Source organism: Carcharhinus amblyrhynchos, chromosome 12 (assembly GCF_965287045.1).
Source record: "Carcharhinus amblyrhynchos chromosome 12, sCarAmb.v2.hapA, whole genome shotgun sequence".
Lineage (NCBI taxonomy): Eukaryota > Metazoa > Chordata > Chondrichthyes > Carcharhiniformes > Carcharhinidae > Carcharhinus > Carcharhinus amblyrhynchos.
In genome coordinates this window covers 19,244,048-19,257,853 of record NC_137335.1, presented here as the reverse complement: position 1 = coordinate 19,257,853, position 13,806 = coordinate 19,244,048, and the positions used below count along the sequence as shown (strand labels likewise).

Here is a 13,806-nt window from a genome sequence, read left to right as displayed (position 1 = left end):
GAACCTAGGTCCCTGGTGCTCTGAGGCAGCAGTGCTAGCTACTGCTTCAATAATTTCAGAACGTTTTAGTATAGGATGAATTTTTGATTTATGCTATGGCTACATTGTTACAGTAGGTCATGGCAAAATAATAGAATTATACTAAATATTTGAATTCACAAATGATTTCAATTTACATAATATCTATGCAATGAGAAATTTTATAAGTAGGAATAAACTGATTTTTAATTCCAATTTATGAATTAATGGCATGGGATTCTGCAGATGGTAACATTGTTTTTAAATGTATATTTTAATTTGTTTACACTGTTTAATGCAATTTTTAAAAATGAAATTCAATTGTATTTTTAGATGGGCCATATCCTTACACCTTGAAACTCTGCTTTTCCACCATGTCTCATGCATGAAGATCAACTAAAGTTTGAAGAGGATTTTGAATTAACACTTGTAGTCAACTTAAATGGGCCCTTTTCAAATTTTGAAATATCTAGATTTCTAGTGTCTTGTCTTGCACCTACTAAGTGAAAGATTTTTTTTGGTCAGTTTAAATTGTAACTTTTTTCAGAATTGTATCAGTGTAAAAGTAGACATTTAACTAAGTGTTCCTTTTCTCAGTAATTTTCTTTGCAGTCAGTGTGTCAGTACTTAGCTTAATTGTTTATGCAAGTGACCTTGTAAATTAGAACTATGCAAGTGGTTTAATAAAAAAAATCTGCTTGAGGCATTTTCATCAATTTAAAGGTACTTCTCTCCAGTGACATAATTAGAATTATCATTTTGGGAAATGTAGTTTGCAAGTTAATTTCACTTGAAACTAAATACTGTTGTCATCTGGAGAGTTCTGTGTACTACAAACTGTGCCAGCATAGTGATTTTGAACACTATACCTGTACTTGGTATATGTATGGCTTGTTGCCACATGTTAATTCTTGCTGTGGTTCAGTACTCATTAAAGAATTATTACCAGTAACTGTGGAGTGTTTCTCTATTAGCAATAATAAGTAAAGGTTATGAAACTAAAATTGGTCAACTTGTTAGAACTGAAAAGCTAATTTTGTAACTAGGCCTCTTACTATTTATTTCTTCTCCCTCTCCCCTTACATCCCCACACTATCTGATGTATGATGCATGTGGGGAAAACCTGTTCTGTGGTTTGATCTTCAAGTTTGGGCTGTTTATTAGCTTATTTTCCCCAGTTCTGAGATTTCACTGCCAAGCGTGTTCTTTTTGAGCCACTTAGTTAAAGACGTACTGATATTCTTAGAGAAAATGTTAGACCGTATTAAATTGTAAACTGCTTGTTAACCAAGTTACTGCTCTCCTTCATGTGAACATAATACTTGCTCTGTAATAAAAGTGTATTTTCCTTTGCATATGACAAGCTGTAAATGGCAACAGCAAAGTAATTATCAAACAGTTATGACAACTGCCTGGCACCATGCAAGGGACCTTTTTAACAATATGCATCGCAGAATCATGTGTGTTTTGAGTTGAATGGTACACTTCGTAAACTAACAAAAGCAAAATCTTGCTGATGCTGGAATTCTGACTAATTTGATAATCTGGAAAAACGTAGCAGGTGTAAAGTATAATGGGGGAAAGAATAAACTTAAGGGAAAGTCTGAGATAGGATGCAAGATAGGAAAGATTAAATGACAAGAACATTGAAAAGGCTTTCTTGTGGATTAATAAGATCAAAATTCCTTTCCTGCTTCTTTGTCTTCCCTAAAGTGTAAAAATGTATTTTCTTGGCTATGAATATATTCTATGGCAGCCTGCACAACACACATCATGAATCTTTGGAGTTAGGAAAAAAGGAATTCCTTACTTGTCTTAACCATGCTCGGATCATCAAGGCTACCTCATTATGGTTTTGGTCCAAAGAGCTGAATTCTAGAGGCTGCATTCAACTGAGTGTAGCATAAAGGGGCATTGCAAAATTTAAGGAAGCAAGGGGAGAAAACCCACCATTGGCTGGAGCCATACTATAAATGCAATTAAAGTCAAAGGCTTGTTGGTGGCCAGTCATTTCGGCCCCAGGACATCACTAAAGTTCCTCAGAGTAGTGTTGTTTGCTTAGCTATCTTCAACTTAATGGCTGTTCACTGATAAATGCAGTGTTCTGCTCCATTTGCAATATCTCAAGACACTGAAGCTGTGCACGCTTCCTGCAGCAAAACCTGGACAATATTCTGGCTTGGGCTGATAAAATTTGTGTCAATTAATGACTATCTTCAACAAAAGAGAATTTAAACCACATTTGAGGTTCGATACTATTATCACCCTGAATCTCTGACTTTGCCTTCTAGATGGTAAAGTCGAGTGTGATGGAATACTGTCTTTGCTTGGATGAGTACAGCTTAAACACCATCCAGGACAACACATTTTTCAGCACCCCATCCACCATCCTAAACATCTGTTGCCTTCCCAATTTGTGGTGGTATATATAGTTTACAAATTTCTCTGTGGGAACTCATCAAATCATTGACAGCACCTTCCAAACCAATCACTCTACAATCTGGAAGAACAAGGGCACCAAATGAAATGAACACTATCACCTGCAAAGTTGCACACCATCCTGCCTTTGAACTTCTGTTGCCATTTCTTCACCTACTGAGTTAAAAACCCTGGTAGTTCCTCCATAACAGGACCTACAGCAGCAATTCAAATAGCACCAGTTTAAAAAGGTGGTTGTCAAAGGTTTTAGGAATGGATGATAAATTATGGCCTTGTCTACAATGCTGAGATCCCACTAATGAATTTTTTTAAAAAATTCATAAAATAACAGGCAAACCAAGAACCCAAGTATGTCCTCATCGCATTCCTTTTATCTGGACAAAGTAATCAAGAGTTAAAAGTAGTCCAGTGTGAGAACAAGTGTAGCCAGGTGGAGGAGAGATAGCCTGCAAACCATCCTGATGGGGAATTGTCAAGAATTTGAACATCTATGCTTCCAACTATTGACTCTGTCTACACTTCCCACTGCCTCAGCAAAGCAGCCAGTGTAATTAAGGACCCCATGCACCCTAGACATTCTGCCACAGCCTTGCTTTGGGGAAAAAAATGCAAAAAGTCTTAAGGTCATGTACCAACTCAAGAACAACGTCTTCCCTGCTGCTGTCAGATTTTTGAATAGACTCGCCTTCCATTAAGTTGATCTTTCTCTACAGCCTAGCTCTGACTAACACTGCATTCTGCACACTTGTTTTCTTCTCTATGAACAGTAAGCTTTGTATTAGCACACAAGAAACAACACTTTTATTAATACATGTGACAGTAATCAAATCAAAAACAGATTAGGGCCAGGAGAACAAGAAATTATCAAAGTGATGGAGGGCATTGGAAGTTACAAACATAAGAAAAGAGTAGACAAGACAAAAGTAGTAAAGATGGGAAGAAATAATTTGAGGGGTGGGGGGGGGGAGGGTGACAAGAACAGGCTGAATCAATGGGTCTACCAGTGCAGTCCTGTGTGTGGATTTTGGAAAGGAGGTAAAAGCAGGCTGACATTGTGAGACTATGGAAGATGAGTGTTGCAATTTCAGAGGGAAATAGGTTTAAACAAATGAGGAGAGCAGAAAAATTAAGACAGCCATTGTCACACTGATAGAGTGAGACCAGAAGGACAGGTCCACGTGGAATAAGAATTCTGAATACAGAAGGAAGAGTCACCTATGTGAACACAAAGTGTGTAGGGAAGTGAAGGAATTGGAAGAAGAGCTCCATTTTGTGCCAGCTTGAAATGATTGGGGTGCAGGTGTAAGGGTATGACACTAAGGCCTTTGTTGAGGACTGATTGTTCAGTGCCAAAAGAAAGGAAAAGTAAGAGATGATTGTGAACACATTGAAATGGCTATAATTGGAAGAAGGGATATGGTTAGGGGAAATGAAGAAGAATCCTGAACGGTTCCACGTTGATACCCAGTTGCTAAAACTTATGATCCTTACCATTGAATTTCAATGGAACAGCATAGGAGGCAGAGAACACAGAGTGGGGTTACACTTGCAAGCTGATGGAGGCATTACTTTTGATCTCCCTTGTGGCCAGAGGTTTGCATCATGACAGTGGGTCGTCGGCATTCGAAACAGACACATGAAATACTATTGCCTTTTCTGATAGAAGACTCTGAACAATGTTTAAATAAATGAATGGATCTTGTTAATAAATCCAAAATCAACGCAGTTCGTATCTGATATCCTGTTGTTTCTTACTAGTCCTCTCCTGCAGATGCTGAATCTGCCACAGCTCTCATATATATCGTGCACAGGTGACCACAGCTGAGTTGGAAGATTGTGGGTTCAAGTCTCATTCCAGTGACAGTGCAAAGTTGTAGGGAGGGAATTGCACTGTTGGAGTTGCCATCTTTCAATGAGAGTTTAAACAAAGTCTCTATTTGCCCTCTGAAATGGAAGTCGAAGGTCTTATGTCACAATTTGGAAGATGAACATGGGATACTCTTGTGTCCTGTGTTTATCCAGGAACCTATCACCTGAAAAGAATAAATATATCTGGTCAATATCACGTTGCTGTTTGGACCTTGCTGTGTGCAAAATGTCTCTGCATTTTCTGAATTACAACGGTGATATATTTCAAAAAGTACTTAATTGGAGGTAATGTAGTTTGGGATGTCTAGTTGCTGTGAGGATGCAATATAAGTGCAAGTTCTTCATATCTGAATGTTGACATACCATGAGACTGTATAAAATGCCATGGTGGCCTGAGCCTGTTCTATTTTGTTAATTTGCACACTTTGCATCTTAGTGATCATCAGCAGACAATTTACCAAATTGTCATCCTAGAGATACTGAGGCCAACTGTTGATTGACCCAACACTGGCTTTTGATCCAACCTGAGTCCTGGCAGTGCCATTAACCACTTAGATTATTCAGGGAGCCAGTTTCTCTGACGTGTCTAATATTAAAATTATATAAATGGGACTTCTTTTTCCAGTTCTACTGATCTGCTGCTGGATCTCACCTGTGCTCATGTCAGCATTGACTTGCAGTCTGATGATGCATTGATTTTAGAATTCTCATCCATTTATAAATTCCTTCATGGACCTCTGTCTCTGTAATCGCTTTCAGCCCTGCAACAATTGCGATGTTGACTCTCCTGCAATTCTGTGGCACAGTGGTTGGCACTGCTGCCTCACAGTGCCAGGGACCCGGATTCAATTCCCAGCTTGGATCACTGCGGAGTCTGCACGTTACGTTTTCCCTGTGTTTGTGTGGGTTTCCTCTGGGTGCTCCAGTTTCCTCCAACAGTCCAAAAGAGGTGCTGGTTAGGTGCATTGGCCATGCTAAATTCTCCTTCAGTGTACCTGAACAGGTGCCGGAGTGTGGTGACTAGGGGATTTTCACAGTAACTTCATTGCACTATTAATGTAAGCCTACTTGTGACGGTAATTTAAAAAAATCTAGCCTCTTGCACATTCCTGATTTCGATGTCTCTATCACTGGGAACTGTTCCCTTAGCTGCCTAGAACTTGAGCTCCAGAATTCCCTCCTCTCTATTTCCTCCCAGGCCACCTGTCCTAATATCTCTTTGGGTGCTTCAGTGTCAAATTCAGTGATAAATTCCAATGAAGTACCTTAGGAATGTTCTACTAAGTTAATGGCACTAGACGTGCAGTGTTGTTGGATTGTTTAATAGAATTTGTCTTGGGAGAGGGGCAGTAGAATTTTTTAGAAGAAGCCCTATTTTATGGAGCTGTGTTTCGAGCAGTATATCGCTGTGTAGACTGATGGGGTGTTCAACTATGGGAAGCATCACAGCCAAGTCCTGTCCTGTTCTCACCTGATACCTGAAAGAGTGGAAACGAGAGTTTATTTTCCTCCACTCCACCTAGCCTGGGGTAACACTATCTGGCAGTGAGCAGTTAACTGTATGGAGTGGGAATTGAAACTGGGAAGTTTCCTGTTATCTGTTGTGGCTCAGTTACCCACTAGTTAAGCCAATGAAGAAGCACAGCTCAAAGGCTGTTTAGTGTTCCCGAATAGCAGCAATGAACAGGGCTGGGAGTTTAATTTAGAAATTGGTGGTCAGACCTTAGAGTTTCAGATTAAATTTTCAACCCACAAGTATTCATGAATGAAAAAAAAAGGATGTATATGATGCCCATGAAATCAGAACATCCAAAATGTTTTACAGTCACTGAAATGAAACCACTGTTGTAATATAGGCCTGTGTTTTTGTTAAATTGCACACTTTGCATCCCAGTGATCATCAGCAGACAATTTACCAGATTGTCATCCTAGAGATACTGAGGCCAACTGTTGATTAACCCAACACTGGCTTTGGATCCAGCCTGAGACCTGGCAGTGCCATTAACCACTTAGATTATAAGTACTAAGTATCAAGTACTAAGTCTCACCAGTGATGACAAAATAAATGAAATAGCCACTTTGGCGAGGAAAAGTCGTCACAGATACACAAGGGCAGATTCTACATTACAGCAGGGAAGGTGGATAGGAGATTGTATATAATACATTACTTCATGTGGGGCCTCTTTGTTTTGGTAAGTTTGGATAAAGTTGCCATGGTACAACTTTGTATACAGGAAAGAGTGCAATGAGATGACTGACTGTTGCACAAAGTCATTGTATGACTTGCCATTTGCTTGAGGCATTATAATTTATCATTTCTGTCATTTTTGCAAAGAAAAATATAGAGAATGCATGCCAGAAAAGTTCAGTTTCAATCAGATCGTGTTGGAGTGTAATAAGCTTTATACTACTGTTTAACTGTTTGTAGAGAACATTCTCCTCCAGTGACCTGGCCAACATTTATCCCTCAAACAGCACGACTGAAAACACATAATCTGGTTGTCTCTCACACTGCTGTTTCTGGAAGCTTACTGTGCATAAACCAATTTTCTACGTGAATACAAGAATTACGAGCAGGAGTAGACCACACGGCCCAACAACCTGCCTCTGCCATTCAGTATGCTCAATGCTGATCTTGGTCTTCATTTCCCCACCTACACCCACTCCTTCCAAAACCTTTAATTTCCTGTGGGTCTATCACAGCCTTATATGTATCCAATGCTGGAACAAACCTCTGGAGTGGAGAAGTGATTACATTTCAATAGCACATGTAAAGCACTTGGGGGTGTCCAGAGGTTGTGAAACATACCAAACAAAATAACTTTCCTAACAGTGCAGAACATTTCCAGGGGACTGCCTTAAATATCCATATTGTTGATACATTCCAACCAGCAATCAACTTCATGACCAGTTATCAATACTGTGAACATCTTTACAGTATTGATTATTGGTAATGAAGTTAATCTTTTCGTGTTTGCCTTGCAGCATATTGTTATGGCTTAACTGTCGATTTTCTGCCCATGTTTTACTTTTGTGTCCAGGTACTCAAACCTTCTTTGAGAAAGTCAGTGGCATTTGGATTCTTTTGTCTAATTGAGAAACACCTTCTCGGAGAGTCCGGTGCTCTGCACTCTCACCTTCTGAAGGGTTCAACACAATCTCAGGATTTTTACAGTGCACAAGGAGGGTCTGTCAATTTTTAACCTGGATTTAATTGATAGCTGCCTTGCCATTGGATTCCTGTGTAAGAAGATTCTGCAATACAGAAAAAGAGTCACAGAGATATACAGCATGGAAACAGGACCTTCGGCCCCACCCCTCCATGCCAACCAGGTTTCCTAAATAGAACTAGTCCCATTTGCCTGCATTTGGCCCATATCCCTCTAAACCTTTCCTATTCATGTACCCTTACAAATAATGCATGGCATGAAGTGCCCGGAAAGATTTAGAACCTGATAAAGTACTATATAAATTATTTAAATATGTACACATGATTTACATTTATTGTCTTAGTAACTTAATTTTCCCCACGATGAGTATGAAGAAAATTGCTTTCTTGTTACCAAGTAATTCATAAGATTAGCTGAATGGAAGGCAAATCCCATTTATGCTTTAGTTTCTTGTGCCACTTTAAGTCAATGAAAATATGCATTTATATCGTACCTTTAACATAGTGAAACATCCCAATGTGCTCCACAGGAGAGTTATCAGACAAAACTTTACATCAAACCATGTAAATGATATTTGGATAGGTGAGCAAACTGTGGCCAATGAGACACATTTTAAAAAATGGATTAAATGAGTGAGGAAGAGAGATTTAGGAGGATATTCTGGTGTTTAAAGCTGAAAGCTCAGCCACTGATGGTGTGTCAAAGAAAATTGGGAATGCACAAGAGGGACACAAAGTTCAAGAAGAGTTGCAGGAGTGGAGGAGATTACAGAGATGGGGAGGGAGGAGGTCAGGCAGAGATTAAATGAAGGGTGGACATTTTAATTCTGTGGTGTTGCTGGATCAAAAGCGAATGGAAGTCACTGAGCACTGCAGTAATGAGAGGGTGGGATACAGGTAGGAATAGGATAGGAACAGCAGAGTTGTGGAGGAGATGAAATTTACAGAGTGTGGAAGCTAGAGATTGGCCAAGAGGGCACTGGAATAATTAGACTCTTGATACAAAGGCATGGGTAAGAGTTTCAGCAATGGGTGTGGGGACTGGTGATGTGGCAATATGGAAATAGGTAGCCTTGATTATGGAGAGGGTACGGGCTTGGAAGCTTAGCTCTGGCCTGAATTGAATGCCAACATTGCGAACAGTCTACTTTAGTCTTGGTGGCCAGGGAGAGGGATGGAGCCAATGGGTAGGAAACTGAATTTCTGGTAAAGCTCCAAGCTGGAATTCTCCCGCCTCACACGTCCTGCTACTGCTGCCAACAAGAATGGAAAATTTGATGTTCAGCCAAATCTCCATGGGGACTGCACTGGGATCCAATAATCCCAGCTGTGGGTGAGGTCAGAGAATTCCAGCCCCTGGCTTTGATTTTCCTAGAACTTAATTGGTGGAAATTTCAACTCGTCTGATACTGGATGTTAGACTAGCTGTATAACAAATCAACGGCCTTGGAAGGATCAAGAGAGGTGATGATGAGATAGATCTATCTGCATGTTGATAACATACATAAGGAATTTGATGTTGTGCTTTCAGAGAATGTCACTGAGGGCTAGCATGTAGATGATAAATAGGAGGGAGTTCTCTGAGATTCCAGAGATCATGGAACTAGGAGAAAAATATTACAGGTTACATCTGATGGATAACAACAGAACAGCTGAGTGATAGAGGATAGGAACTGAACAAAGATGGTGTGTCCGAGTGTCTCAAAGTTACAGATAAATCAAGAAGGTGAAGCAGGATCATGCACGTATGAATCCAATAACAATATGTTAACGAAAGAATAGGTCTGAAGCTTGCCAGTCCGAAATGTAACTGATTTCATTCCAAACCTGCAGAGTAAAGACACAGACCCCTCCAACTCCCTCCTAACAGTCATTGTGAACACCTTTTTATACTTTCTTATGGAAGCTCTAACACTTAGAGAACCATAGAAACGTGGAAAATTTACAGCACTTTTTAATCCCATCTTCCTGCACCTGGCCCATAGCCCTATACTTAAGGTGGCAGATCCAAGTATTTTTTAAAAGAGTTTAGGGTCTTTGCCTCCACCACCATCTCAGACAGTGAATTCCAGACACCCACTACCTCTGTGAAAATAAGTTCTTCGTCATGTCCCCTCTATACCCGATGCCGCTTATCTTGAGTCTATGTCCCCAGTTGGAGACAACTGCTCCTAACAAACAACTTAAAGCATGAACTACATTGCTGTACAATTTCAACATTAACAATTATGTCAGTAATATATTATTGTCGGTAGTGTTTAAATTAAAAAAATGGTGACTATCTCAAGAATTATATAAGGCACTAAAATGTCCGGTGTGGAGGAATTTAAATATATGTGATGGATTTCTGAATATATCTCAGTTTGGAATTGCAGGAGGTACCACATCCTGCAGCAAATCTGCCTCACTGGCAATTCGTTTAATTGGAATTGAGGAAATGTGGAAAATAACAGCTTTGCTTATTTCAGGTAGATTCCTCCTCTTCATGCAGCTTGAGTGGGTGTTTGAGTATCTGTACACCAATCCACTGTGGGTGGTGCTTAACTGAAGTGGAAAATGTGATCTCCCAGCAATTAATGCCAAAGGTTGGACTAGTGACAAAACCGATTAACCTGCTGGAAACTGCATGATAAATAAAAACGAGAGAGGAACCGATTCCAGCCCACATATTCACACTGTGATAAATTATTGTTTAAACTGATGAACAATATGTATTTCTTTCAAAGATCTCTGGTGGCTTTTTTAGTCCTAGTATGATCTCTTTATATTTTTTTCTTTTAATGTCCTACTTTTTCCCACATTAGCATTTTTTATTTCTTAACCAACCCCCAAAGCGTCTATTAATAAACATGAACATTCATCACTGTCATAGGAAGGTAAATGTTTTGCACTGTTGAGCACATTTTGGACTGGTTACTGTGTTCCATTTTATTTATTATTGGCCTCCACCTATCTCACACTCCCTTTTTTGAGGGGGTCATATGTATAAATCACAGTATCATGATAGCTGGCCTGTTAGTTAAGTGACTGATCTGGTTGGTTAAAGGCACACTCAACTGTGAAACAATGTGACCCAAGAGTTGCAGTTAAACCTTCATTTCATTCAAATCGCAGCCAGTCTGAGAGAGGAACAGGAGGGAGCGAGAATTAGCTGGAATCCTTGCTTTCCCACTAACTACCTCTGACCTGGAGAGATTGAAAATAGAGAGTATACAAAAACAAAATTGATTTTACTTTTTTTAGATTTTAAAACCAAGAGGAATGAGAGATGGAGCTGAGAATGGTTAAAAGTTAAGGGGACTGACCAGCATTGAAGAGATTTTGTTCTTTCCAAGGAAAGGTAAATATGAACCAAGGGTGTCCCACACTTCTCATTTCCCACCTCCAAGAGACTCCCTCTGGAGACAAACCAAGTCCCTCACTGGGGTCCCGGACAGTGAACCTTTGGGATGGGCTGTCTGTCGCTCACCTCGACCTCAGGAGAGCCTCTCTCACTGACTCCAGAAACAACCTGGTGACATTGGTCCGGGGCGCCCTGCAGAAGGAAGAGGAGGATTCCGAGAACGACACGGATGACCCTCAGATGAAGCCCACCAAGATTACCGGAGCGATCCCCTACATGAGCAGACGGATGGCTGTCTTCTGCCTGGTGCTGAACATCATACTCCCCGGAACAGGTATACATGCCTTCAAATAGATAGCAAAACCAGAACTTTGTCCAACTTCTGTTTAGCAACCCTTTCTTGAACAGATTTAATAATGAGCTGCTTCTTAAAGGAACATTGCGTTTATGAGAAAAATGTGTTTTGTGCATTTTTAAAAAAAATCTTCTTTCCCGAATGCCTCATAGAATCCCTACAGTGCAGAAGGTAGCATTTGGCCCATTGAGCCTGCACCGATAACAACCCCACCCAGACCCTATCCCTGTAACCCCACATATTTACCCTACTAACCGCCCCGACAATAAGGAGCAATTTTACCATAGCTAATCAACCTAACCCACATATCTATGGTCTATGGGAGGAAACCGGAGCACCCAGAGGAAACACACACAGACACGGGGAGAACGTGCAATCTCCACACAGACAGTGACCTGAGGCCAGAATTGACTCCGGACCCCTGCCGCTGTGAAGCCCATCAGGATCAAATTCATAGGTCCTGGCTGTTCTCGTCCAGATGTGCATTCAAGTCTGAACTCAGGCAAGCTATTCCTCTCTATAATACTTCACGGCCAAGCCCACGTTTGCTGTACGTGTTCAGCGATTTCTACGTTTGCTGAAACAGGAGTGGGCCAATCTGGGACACTGAGGTCTATTGCAGTGATCTTGCCTCTCCAGCTGAGATCAGCTAGGTCTACTCAAGTCAAGGAGCAAGACTTAGGCTGGTTTGCATGGCTGAGATACTTGCTGTTTTAAACCGGATTTAGCCCAAGCATAGACCCAAAGGGAAATGAGTCAAAATATGTAATATTGAGGTAATGCCCCATTTTAATATCCGTTGTATCATGTGCTTATAAGTTGATCAAATATAGAACATAGAACATTACAGCGCGGAACAGGCCCTTCGGCCCACAATGTTGCGCCAACCAGTCTTATTTTTTAAAAAAAACATTGACCCTCTAATCTAAACCAATCCCTTTTCGTCCATAAACCTATCCACCAATCTCTTAAACGCCCCCAAACTAGGCGCATTTACAACTGCAGCAGGCAGGGCATTCCAGTCCCTCACCACCCTCTGGGTAAAGAACCTGCCCCTGACATCCGTCCTATAACTACCCCCCCTTAATTTAAAGCCATGCCCCCTCGTGCTAGATTTCTCCATCTGAGGAAACAGGCTATCACCATCCACCCTATCTAAACCTCTAATCATAGAACATAGAACATAGAACACTACAGCACAAACAGGCCCTTCGGCCCACAAGTTGCGCCGACCACATCACCTACCAACCTACAGACCTATCTATAACCCTCAATCTCATTAAACCCCATATACTCATCCAGAAGTCTTTTAAAAGACCCCAGCGAGTTCGCCTCCACCACCACTGACGGCAGCCGATTCCATTCACTCACCACCCTCTGAGTGAAAAACTTACCCCTAACATCACTTCTGAACCTCCCTCCCCGCACCTTAAATCTGTGTCCTCTCGTAGCGACCATTTCAAACCGGGGAAATAGCCTCTGAGAGTCCACCCTATCTATTCCTCTCAACATTTTGTAAACTTCTATCAGGTCGCCTCTCAACCTTCGTCTCTCCAGGGAAAAGAGTCCCAGCTCCCTCAACCTAACTTCATAAGGCATGCCTCCCAGTCCAGGCAACATCCTTGTAAATCTCCTCTGCACCCTTTCAATAGCTTCTACATCTTTCCTATAGTGAGGCGACCAGAACTGCGCACAATACTCCAAATGAGGCCTGACAAGGGTCTTATAAAGTTCCAGCATTACCTCCCGACTCCTAAACTCAATCCCTCGATTAATGAAGGCCAGTACACCATACGCCTTCTTGACCACCTCCTCCACCTGCGAGGCCGATTTAAGAGTCCTGTGGACCCGGACCCCAAGATCCTTCTGCTCCTCAACACTACTCAGACTTCTGCCCTTAATAGTGTACTCGTTCATCCCGTTGGTTCTGCCAAAATGGACGACAACACATTTATCCGCGTTGAAGTCCATCTGCCACTTCTCCGCCCAGTCCTGCATCCTATCTATGTCCTGCTGCAACTTTTGCCATCCTTCCAGATCATCCACAACACCACCGACCTTCGTGTCATCAGCGAACTTACTTACCCATCCCTCCACTTCCTCATCCAGGTCATTTATGAAAATGACAAACAACAAGGGTCCCAGAACAGATCCTTGAGGCACTCCGCTGGTGACTGACCTCCATTCAGAAAAAGCCCCATCCACAACCACTCTCTGCCTTCTGCAGGCAAGCCAGTTCTGGATCCACAAGGCCAAAGGCCCTTGGATCCCATGCCCTCTCACCTTCTCAAGAAGTCTTGCATGGGGGACCTTATCAAACGCCTTGCTGAAGTCCATGTACACTACGTCCACGGCACTTCCTTCGTCAATGTGTTCAGTCACATTATCGAAGAACTCAACTAATCATCTTATATGTTTCTATAAGATCCCCTCTTAGCCGCCTTCTTTCCAGTGAAAACAACCCCAAATCCCTCAGTCTCTCCTCATAGGACCTCCCCTGCATACCAGGCAACATCCTGGTAAACCTCCTCTGCACCCTCTCCAAAGCCTCCACATCCTTCCTGTAATGTGGGGACCAGAACTGCACACAGTACTCCAAGTGCGGCCGCACCA

General features: G+C 41.6%; 2 protein-coding genes across 3 annotated transcripts in view; both read left to right on the top strand.

Annotated features, from left to right (window-relative positions):
• LOC145350822 (heterogeneous nuclear ribonucleoprotein L-like) overlaps positions 1–970 on the top strand; it is a 33,229-nt gene extending 32,259 nt beyond the window's left edge. The window contains exon 13 of the mRNA XM_080200158.1: positions 352–970. Coding sequence (XP_080056284.1) covers positions 352–407 — 56 coding nt within the window. The 3' untranslated portion in view covers positions 408–970. The remainder of the gene's footprint in view (positions 1–351) is intronic.
• A 9,591-nt stretch (positions 971–10,561) lies between these two features.
• Positions 10,562–13,806, top strand: part of LOC145350556 (protein SPEC3-like) — a 47,431-nt gene continuing 44,186 nt past the window's right edge. For both annotated transcript variants that reach the window (XR_013888221.1, XM_080199755.1), the window contains exon 1: positions 10,562–11,172. Coding sequence is in view for 1 of the 2 variants with exons in the window: in XM_080199755.1 (XP_080055881.1) it covers positions 10,842–11,172 (331 nt within the window). In the remaining variant the exon portion in view is untranslated. The remainder of the gene's footprint in view (positions 11,173–13,806) is intronic.